This window comes from Nicotiana tabacum, chromosome 5, assembly GCF_000715075.1.
Source record: "Nicotiana tabacum cultivar K326 chromosome 5, ASM71507v2, whole genome shotgun sequence".
In the NCBI taxonomy this organism is placed as follows: Eukaryota; Viridiplantae; Streptophyta; class Magnoliopsida; order Solanales; family Solanaceae; genus Nicotiana; species Nicotiana tabacum.
The window spans coordinates 113,700,322-113,711,179 of NC_134084.1; the positions used below are offsets into that span (position 1 = coordinate 113,700,322).

At 34.9% G+C, this 10,858-nt stretch overlaps 1 protein-coding gene and 1 pseudogene across 1 annotated transcript; both read left to right on the forward strand.

Moving 5' to 3' along the window:
- The first annotated feature begins 2,985 nt into the window (after nt 1–2,985).
- Nucleotides 2,986–3,678, forward strand: LOC107786055 (uncharacterized). The gene has a single exon (XM_016607490.2). It carries the CDS (start codon nt 2,986–2,988, stop codon nt 3,676–3,678), a length of 693 nt encoding a protein of 230 aa, XP_016462976.2.
- A 4,137-nt stretch (nt 3,679–7,815) lies between these two features.
- On the forward strand, nt 7,816–8,483 carry LOC107786056 (uncharacterized; annotated as a pseudogene).
- Nucleotides 8,484–10,858: the final 2,375 nt, after the last annotated feature.

Below are 10,858 nucleotides of genomic sequence, written 5' to 3' on the forward strand. Positions count from 1 at the left end.
CAGTTAAATTATTAAAGATTAACAGATTTAACTTATATGCATTCTCTGTTTAAAAGACAGAATTGGAACTCGCCCTGGGGCGGAGCACTCGTAAAACGCCCCTGGGCTTAGTTCCTTGAGACTTACGCCTCGGCCATCGGGGGTTAAGCTCCGGACACGCCCAGCGTACTGGGATCACCTAATAGAACTTTATGTAATTTTATGTAACTAACCTTGTAAATCCTCAAATTTTCTTAATAAATCGTTGACTATCCAAAATTACTTTTTTCTTAATCATAAATCATTAAGTTGAGAGTATTTTATGTCATAATTAAAATAAAAATTATTGTACGTTATCCAATAGGATTGCTATGATAGTTAATTTTAAATAAATCTTTCATTTAAAAAGTATTATTTATTAACTTTTGTTATTTTTACTATTTAATAGTCCATAATTTTTTTATAATTATTTTTTAAATATTATTTTTTCACGTTTATAAGATACAATACTTATTAATTTAATAGCTCAGTATTAGCTAGTAACTATTTACAAATAGTTAGTTATCATGGTATTGTATGGTGAATTATGTCACTTTATTAACTTATTGAAACTTAAAAATAAATGATGCTAGAGAATCATATTGATATTGTGAATTATGTTTTTATATTAATTCTCTTTCAAATAGAAAGCATATTAAATAAAAGGAGTATTTTAAGATAAATATCAAATTATAATATTGAAATTCTTTCAAGATTCATTATTTCTTAAGAAATACATATAAGATTTTGTATCGAATACATTACTTTTGATGTTTGAGTTGTAATGACGTTGCAACTAACTTGCATATTATGATATATGTCATACTTTTCGTATTATTCATAGTTGAATTACACTTTAAATATTTTAAATAGATTATTTTGTTATAATCTTGTGATTTTAATGTAATTTTTATAATTATTTTTTATTTTATACTATTTTAAAATTTTGAAATTAGTAAAATTTAAAGATCTTTGGGACTTACGCCCCATGTTTCAGGGCTTACGCCTCGCCTCGTCAGAGGTAAAACGCCTCGCGTCATGCCCCGCCTTTTAAAACATTGTATGCATTGATAGTGTAAAAAAGATTTTATATGTCAGTGCATAGAAGTTAAATTGGTACTTATAAGACTCTTAATTCATAAAGATACAAATTTTATATGGTTGTGTTTTATAGCTGGGGATTCAGGTGGTTTGGGTGGAATATAATTAATTAATAACCTGGCTAATGTTGTTTTATTTAATGTTCCCATTGTTAATAACGTGTTGGGTTTGGAATTCAGGGGAAAGAATTGGTCATGACTATTGGCTAGCTAATAACAGTACTATTGGTAACAATTTTGCTGTAATTTAATTTCTTCTTTGATTAAAAATTTCTCAAATATATGTTTTAGCAATTTGGAATTCAAAATTGGTGTTAGATCATTTACACGTCATGCATTCCATATGTTGGGAGGTTTTAATTTATATACATTAATAATTATAAACAAATTTTTATACTCTTAGCATGTTTAAACGTTTCATAATTCGTAAACAACATTACGTTTCAGGTACTAATTGTATTTTATATTGATGATTATATGCAGATAGTTTTTGAAAAATTAACCCAAATAGCCGTTCACTCAAACGCTTAAACTAAAAATAGCCATGGAGATATAATATATATACAATATGTGTAATCAATATATAATCTATATATAGGGCTAGAAAAAATAAACAATATATTTACGGATTATTGTATACTAAGGTTAATAGAAGATAATTAACCTTATTTTGGAAAGAAAAAAAAAATCTCAACGTATGCTTTTATGTGAAGCTAAAAAAATATTGGCACAAGTGGAAGTATCTTTGATTTGTCACTCAAGTCTTAGCTTATAGTACCCTTTTTCTTTCTTACAGATCTACATTGTCTTTCTTAAAATGTCTAAATTTAGAAATTTATTAGGTCACTTTAATAAAATAATATAAAGTTTCAAATGATAGATATCGTGTTATTTACACAAAAGTTATCCCAGTATAACTTCTTCATAACATAAAATATCAAACTCTAATTAATTTTAACCGATCAATATTAATTATAGTGGGAAATGTTTTGTTAAACTAATTACGTATAACGCATGTACTAGGCTGATTGAACTTGGCAATGAAAATATGTAGAGAAAGATATAACATAGTCTAGAAATGGCGGTTTAGTAATTTCATATTAGTAGGTTAGTTAGTTACTAACAATCATTCCTAATGTTAGTTAATTAGTTAATAGCTTCTATTTTAGTCGTTAATAGTTAATTAGTAAAGCTATCTATATATATATATATATATATATATATATATATATATATATATATATATATATATATATACACCCCACTATGTAAGGTACTCAGATACTAAGAATCAACTCTTTCTCTCTTAATTTCTATCGATCTTTCTCTCTGTTTCTTCTTCTTTCATCTTCTTCTTCAATCAGATATTAGTTCATGGTATCATAGCAGGATCAGCTAATTCAATAGCTGAAACCTCGATTCGACTTCTTGATTCACAAAATCGAAATAGTTTTGAGATCCGCTTCTTCATCTTTTCAATCCTTGAAAATTCTTGATCGCTTTGGCTGGAAATGAACAACAAATTGTTCTTAATGGAGTTCCAAGTGTTCCTTCTGGAGTACCTACTTCAATTCCTAACCAAGGAGGTTTGCATGTACTTGATTATAATCATCCGCTGTTTTTAAGTCCATCTGATGTTAGCGACATTCAAATCATATTGTTTCAACTAATTGGGATTGAAAACTATTCCTTGTGGTTTAGATCTATGAGAATGGCTTTGTTAGGAAGGAATAAGTTAGGATTAGTTGATGGGTCTTGTACCAAAGAAAGTTACCCAGAAAATTTGTGGAATCATTGGGAATGAGTGAATGCCATAGTACTTTCTTGGTTGATGAATTCTGTTAGTAGTGGGTTACTGACAGGTATAATGTATGCTTCAAGTGCACAGGTTGTATGGAATGATTTGCATGAGAGATTTGACAAAGTTGATGGCTCAAGATCATATAATTTGTATAAACAAATTGCAACGATGAGTCAAGGAACAACTTCTGTATCTGCATATTTCTCAAGACTAAAAGATCTGTGGGAGGAGTTTGAGGCACTAGTCCCTGCACCTGGGTGTGATTGCCCAAAATCAAGAGAATTTGTGATTTATTTGCAAAAATTAAAACTGTTTCAGTTCTTGATGGGATTAAATGATTCCTATGGTCAAGCTAGGAGTCAGATTCTGCTGATGAGTCCAATGTCATCAGTTAATCAAGTATATGCCATGGTGATTAGTGATGAGAGTCAAAAATCAGTTGGTAATAATGCTGGTTTACTGGGAGCAAATCCTACATCTGGAACTAATCAATATGATGTAGCCATGTATACCAAGACTAGTGGAAATAATCAGAGGATGACTAGAAAAGATTTCAATCTATTCTGTGACATATGCAAAATGAGAGGACATTCTAAAGAAAATTGCTACAAAGTTGTAAGCTATCCTTCTGAATATAGAGCAAGGAAAAGAACACAAATACACACAGTACTTACAATGTGTTATCTGATATTGGTATACATGGTAACCAAGTGTCTAGCAGCAATTGGAATGAGAACAATACTCATAATTCTTAACTAACAAGCAGTGCAATGAGTGTGAACAATCCTCAAAACATTAGACAAGCAAACAATACTCCTTGGATGGCCAATTGCGCTTTCACTAAAGAGCAGTATGATCACATTGTGCAACTACTCAACAAAGATAATTCAGCTTCTGCTTCTACTACAGCAACACCAACAACTAATGCAACATGTATTCCTTGTGCTCTATTAGCCTCTAATACTCTTCAAGAATGGATTATAGACACAGGGGCTACAAATCATATGGTAGCTGATTTAGAATTGTTAAATAAGGCATCCTTAATACAAACAAATCAACAAAAGAAAGTACACTTGCGTAATGGAGAAACTACTCAAGCTACTCATATTGGAACTAGTGAATTTACATAAGAGGACACTATAACTAATGTGTTCTACATACCTCAATTTAAGTATAATCTATTATCTGTCTCTAAAATAACAAAAGAACTGAAATGTTCAGTTGCTTTCTTCCCTGATTTTTGCATATTTCAGGAACTCTTCAGTGGGACGGTGAAAGAGATTGGTAGAGAAGACAGTGGTTTATACATTCTCAGTAGACAAAAATTACCAGGAAATAAAGCAATTAGTTTAAACACTAAGGAGACAGAAATCAGTAAAGAAGTTAGTTCAAATGATATGGATCTTTGGCATAGGAAACTTGGACATGTATCTACTACTGTTCTCAAGAAGCTACTATCTGCAAATGCACAAGATATATCTGCTAGATTAGATCTATGTACTACTTGTCCTTGTGCAAAGCAAACTAGAAATCCCTTTCCTATCAGTAGCATAAGAACTTCTATTATATTTGAGTTAGTTCATATGGATTTGTGGGGTCCTTACAGAATCTCTATTGTTGATGGTAATAGACTCTTTCTAACTGTAGTAGATGATTTTTCTAGGATGACATGAATTTTCTTGTTGAAATTGAAATCTGATGTGTGTGTGGTTGTACAATAATTTTTTACTTTTGTGAAAACACAGTTTGGAGCAATTGTTAAAACAGTTAGGACTGATAATAGTACAGAGTTTGTTAATTTAGTTTGTGAAAATTTCTTTAAGAATCTAGGAGTAATTCATCAAAAGGCATGTCCTTATACTCCTCAGCAAAATGGAGTAGCTGAGATAAAGCATAGACATATCTTATAACTCACTAGAGCTATAAAGTTTCAAGCAAATATACCAATCAAACTCTGGGGATACTGTGTACTTGCTGTTGTATATATTATTAACAGATTGCCTAGTTGTGTAATTGATAATAAAAGTCCTTATGAAAGACTATATAACAGAAAACCTACATTACAACATCTTAAGGTTATAAGCTGTTTATGCTATGCAAAAATGGTTAATCGAATGATAAACTAATGCCTAGAGCAAAACCTTATATTCACATGGGATATGCTACAGGTCAAAAAGGATATGTGTTATATGATCTAATAGATAAAAGATTTTTTGTCAGCAGAGATGTTTAGTTTAGAGAAAACATATTTCCTTTTAAAAACAAACATGACAATAACAAATTACTCTTACATATAACAGATCCAATACTACAAACTACAACTCTAGAAGATCACATGTATTCAAATCAACAAGAAGATCCAATTACACCTGATACTACACAGGAGTTCACACAATACTTTGAACCCAACTCTACAGAAGTTGTACAAACTAACAATCAACAAACTTCAACCCTACAACAAACAGATCAAATTCCACAATCAATTACTAATCAATAAAACATAAGAAGTCAGGGAGAGGGGAAAAATCACCTATATGGATGAAAGATTTTGTGTCATTAACTGCACAACAGAATGAACCATATGCAATATGAAAATACTTAACCTATGAACACTTAAGTCCTACATATCAAGTCTACTTAACAGAAACCTCAAATACTACTGAACCAACTCTATACTCTAAAGCTATAAAGGATCCTAAGTGGATAGATGCTATGAAGGCTGAGATTGAAGCCCTACAAAATAATCACACATGGGACATAGTAACTCTGCATACTGGTAAGACTCCTATAGGATGTAAGTGGATATACAAAATCAAATATAAAGCTTTTGGTGAAATAGAAAGATTTAAGGCTAGGCTAGTAGCTAAGGGATTCAGTCAAAAGGAAGGGATATACTATCAAGAAACCTTCTCTCCAGTTATTAAAATGAAAACTGTCAGAATTATATTAGCTATAGCTGCTACAAAACACTGACATATACATCAAATGGATGTATATAATGCAGTCTAACAAGGAGATTTATTAGATGAGATATATATGGATCTGCCACAAGGATTCACAAGTCAGGGGAAGAATAAAGTATGCAGACTTGTCAAGTCCTTATATGGATTGAAACAAGCTCCTAGGCAATGGAATGCTAAACTAACAAAAGCTCTTCTAAAGTCTCAATTTCAGTAAAGTCAATATGATCAGTTGTGTTCTTTAAGAAAACTGCAGAAGGTATCACAATGGTACTGATATATGTAGATGACATGCTTATAACTGGTGATTCCCTGAAATTAATATAGGAAACCAAATCACATTTAAAAAAGTCCTTTAAGATGAAAGACCTAGGGGAATTAAAGTATTTCCTAGGTATAGAATTTGCTAGATCAAAACAAGGCATTCTCATGCATCAGAGAAAATATGCACTAGAATTGATTTATGAGACAAGTACTGCAGCTGATAAATCAGCAATAACACCTTTTGATGTAAACATGAAGCTTACAACTACAGAATATGATGAACATATCAGAAAAACTAAGTCTACTGCCTTGATGAATGAAGAATTGGCAGATATAAATTCCTATCAAAGACTGATAGGCAAACTCTTATACCTAACAATGACAAGACCAGATATCTCATTTAGTGTTCAAACACTAAGTCAGTTCCTACAAAGACCAAAGAAGTCTCACATGGAAGCAGCTCTAAGGATTGTCAAATATATCAAAAAAAGTCCAGGGCAAGGAATTCTACTCTCCAGCAAAGACAACAACACTCTTTCAGCTTATTGTGATGCAGACTGGGCTGCCTGTCCTTTTTCAAGAAAGTCTGTTTCAGGTTATTTGGTTAAATTTAGAGATTCTTTAATTTCGTGGAAGTCCAAAAAGCAAACAACCATTTCCAAAAGCTCAGCAAAAGCTGAGTATAGAAGTCTTGCAACAACTGTAACAGAACTTATTTGGTTAATTGGATTACTAAAAGAAGTGGGAGTTGATATCAAGTTACCAGTTGAAGTATTTAGTGATAGTAAAGCTGCAATTCAAATTACAACAAATCCATTGTATCACGAAAGAACAAAGCACATAGAGATTGATTGTCACTTTATCAGGGAAAAAATTATAAAAGGCCTTATCAAAACAACCTACATATCAACAAAAGAGCAACCAACAGATATCTTAACCAAATGGCTCAACAAGGTGCAACACAGATATCTTTCCTCCAAGCTAGGTGTTCTTAATGTATTTTCAGTACCTAGCTTGAGGGAGAGTGTAGAGAAAGATATAACATAGTCTAGAAAGGGCGGTTTAGTAATTTTATATTAGTAGGTTTGTTAGTTACTAACAATCATTCCTAATGTTAGTTAATTAGTTAATAGCTTCTATTTTAGTCGTTAATAGTTAATTAGTAAGCTACCTATATATATAGATATACCCCACTATGTAAGGTACTCAGATAATAAGAATCAACTCTTTCTCTCTTAGTTTCTATCGATTTTCCTCTCTGTTTCTTCTTCTTTCATCTTCTTCTTCAATCAGATATTAGTTCAAAAATGCCCGAAGAGGCATTAATATGATTTGTAATAACTTTGAACAATGTTAGTATTAATATAATATATCCCCATTCATAAAAATTAAAGTGTTTGTTTAATTTTTTTAATTTATCTATAGTAAAAGAGTAGTCTAATACACAAAATATTTCGTTCAACATTGTGTGGGTAGGTGAGTTCTTGGGGTCAAAAAATTATATCCTTCAATAATAAATTTGAGAACTAGAATCTCTAAAACGAAGTTGTCAAATGCTGGTTAATATGCACTTGAAAATCTATATTTTAGCATAGCCAATGAAGCTAAAACTCGATTTTATTTATAAAAACAACCCAAGGAATCTCAAGGTTTCACCACTTTCTAATCTCCATTGTCTTTTTCATCTTCTTAATTTCTCTTCTAAATTAAAAAAGAAAGACAATGGCCTTTTATACCCAAATATTTCTTGTCTTCGCCATTTCTTTCTTCCTTACAACCCTCCCCTCTAAGGCATACAAAAATTACCCTACTCTATCATAATCCCATGAACATGCCTATTCCCCTCAACAATCCTCCTCCTCCTCATCCTCGACCTCATCCTCTGCCTCTGCTTCGGCCTCAGCCTCTTCATTATCGTCCCTAACTGCCTCTGTAGCCTCTATAATAACTTTAGAAATTCCAAAAAACATCCCCATTGTCTCAACAGGGGATATCTCGATATTTGTAAAAGCTATCATGGATGCAACAATGTCCAAGACCGACTAATTTATTACCAAAGTCATTGACAAATGTTTGGCTGAACCAAACACTGACATTTATGCTAAGGATTGTCTTGAGACATGCAAGTCTATGTTTGAAGATGCAAAGGATGCAATGAAGAGTACTGAGGAAGATGTCAAAGCAGGAAATATGTACAAAGCTAATGTGGATGTTAATGCCATGTAAACAAACATTGATACTTGCAATGAATGTGCTACTTCTATATATGGATTTGATCCTGAGTTCAAGAAATTTGACAACTGAGCACAAGGGATTGCTAGTGATTGCTGTTTACCGTGAAAATGGTAATAACAATTAAATTTGATTATAAGACTCTAAAAATACGTGATCTATTTTTATGCTAGTTGTTAAGCAGTTACTGCTATATGTGAGACTTAGAAATGAAATAAGAGTTAGGAATAAGGTGATAACCAAATCGATAGGTTGATAATCGGGGCCTCGAAGTCGATTCTGGGGCTCGGCTAGGAGATATCGAAGGCAGTTGAAGAGCGACTAACAGTTATAATGAAATCAATGAAGGCTCTTATGGCCAATTATAAGTAATAAATGATGAACAATAATGAAGATGATAAATGGAAGTAATAATATCAAGGGAATATGTTAGAGAGCATTGAGAATGTTCTTATTCATTTAGTATGGAGAAATCAATCCTTACAATATGGCAAGGACCACCTTTATATAGAAAAGGGAAATCCCATCATAGTACAAATGCATTATTTATTACAAAGATATGGAGATAGGACAACAAGTTGATGTCATGACGCGGGCTCAAACTAGCCTGACAGACTTTGTCGGCTCTAGCTTCACCCCTTGGGAACTCCCCTCTTTTCCAATATAGTCGTTGGTCTGCTGCCCTGAGGTCGAGCATCGAAGCCCTTGAAGGTGAACCTCGACCCCAGTCTCGAACCTTGGGAAGTATGTTCATGGGGCATCATAATGACGAGGAAATTGGACCCTCCGATTCTACCGTGCATAGATAGTATCTGTGTTTCTTAGAGTGAAAGTGATAAGAAACGACCTTGAATTTTTTTCCCCTCTAATACTTTTGTAATGACGATAGTCATAAGGTGCCAAGAGATGATGTACACGCAGCCCTTGAAGACCTTTGCATTGATTGCGACAGTTAGCTGTCCCTTGGCCTCCTTCAACGTGCATGCATGGCTTCTATAAATACTCCCCTTCTCGTTCTTTCCAACTCACTGCATTTCCAAACCCCAGAAAAGGTTCCTTCTGCCTTTACTTTTGTTCTTTCTTAGGAACGCAACTTCCCTTTTTCTTCCGAAAATTTCTAGGAATGGAGAAAACTTCCACCTCTATTTCTCAGGAGAATGTGGCCTTATCCTCTTCGCTTTTATCCCAAGGTGAGGCGGCAATGCCTCCTTGTGCTGAGGAATGCATTCCAGGATTTTTCACGATGGCTTCTGATTACAAGGTCGAGAGGCCTTCTTCGAAGCCGGGGCATCGTGAGCCCGTGACTCAGTATATTTGCTCGATAACAGACGCCGGAAGAGTGAGAGCTGATTGTCGCTGGGGGGACGCGGTGCTTGTGGAGATCCCTGCTTGGGAGGAGGATATTACGACATACAAAGCTGATTTTCTTAGTGTGTATACTTACCCATTTAACCCAGAGCTGGTGGGGCCATCCTCGCCCTCGATCAACCCCGTGATTCTCGACTTCTGACAATGGTATCAAGTAACCCTCGTCCAAATTCATCCTTCATTCTGGCGTGTTGTTTATATGATCAGGTACTATGTGAACATGGTCGAGGAAATGTCCTTCACCCTAGATCACCTGATCAGGATGAACAACCCTCGTTTCTTCCGCGGGGGCCTAATCAAGCTCCGTTGCCGAGCCCCGAGGGCCCTCTTCACCTGTACCGAGGAACCTGGGAATGGAGGATGGATAAGCCGCTTTGTCCAAGTAAGGACTTCTGACCTGATCCCAGCGAAAAGGATGTCGTTCCCCGAGAGGTGGAATGTGGAACATAAGTAAACACGTTATCTATCATTCCCTCGCTTTTTTTACTACGTTCTTCCAAGCACTTAATTTTCTTGCTAATGCAGCGCAACAATTTATCCTGGCGCAGTTCCGGACCTCCTGAGTTGAGTCAGCCGACTGGACTCGATTTGCCCGTATTCTGAGCGAGTGTGGCGTGTTTTATCTCATGCTCGGTGGGAAGCTAAGGATCATGGTGAGCCTCTACCCCTGTTGTAGTCACACTTTTGATCTAAATCGCTACTAGCAGCATTCTCGTTCCCTGCGCTTACCTCTTGCATTTGTGTAGGTCTGGGGGAAGTCCCCTTGATAAAGGGAGCATTGCACAGTGGGGAGGGTGCATTGGTACCCGATAAAGGGAAGAAAAGACAAAGGGATTCGTCAGACGGACCTTCGGAATCCAAGAAAATTAAGGCAGAAAAACTAAGGCCGACCCGGCGACCCTAACTTCTGAAATGAACGGGAAATCCTCGAGTTGAAGGTGAGGGGGAAATAGCTTCTCGACAGTGCCCGAGGGAGGGATAAACCTGGCCGATCCTTGGGCCGTAGAGATGGTGGCTTTCGAGCCGGAATCTGATGTCGTTGCGGTCTAACTTCGTAGCAGAGATACAACTGAGGGAGTATCGGGTTTTGCCCCGAGCTGGCTGGTAGCCAAAAT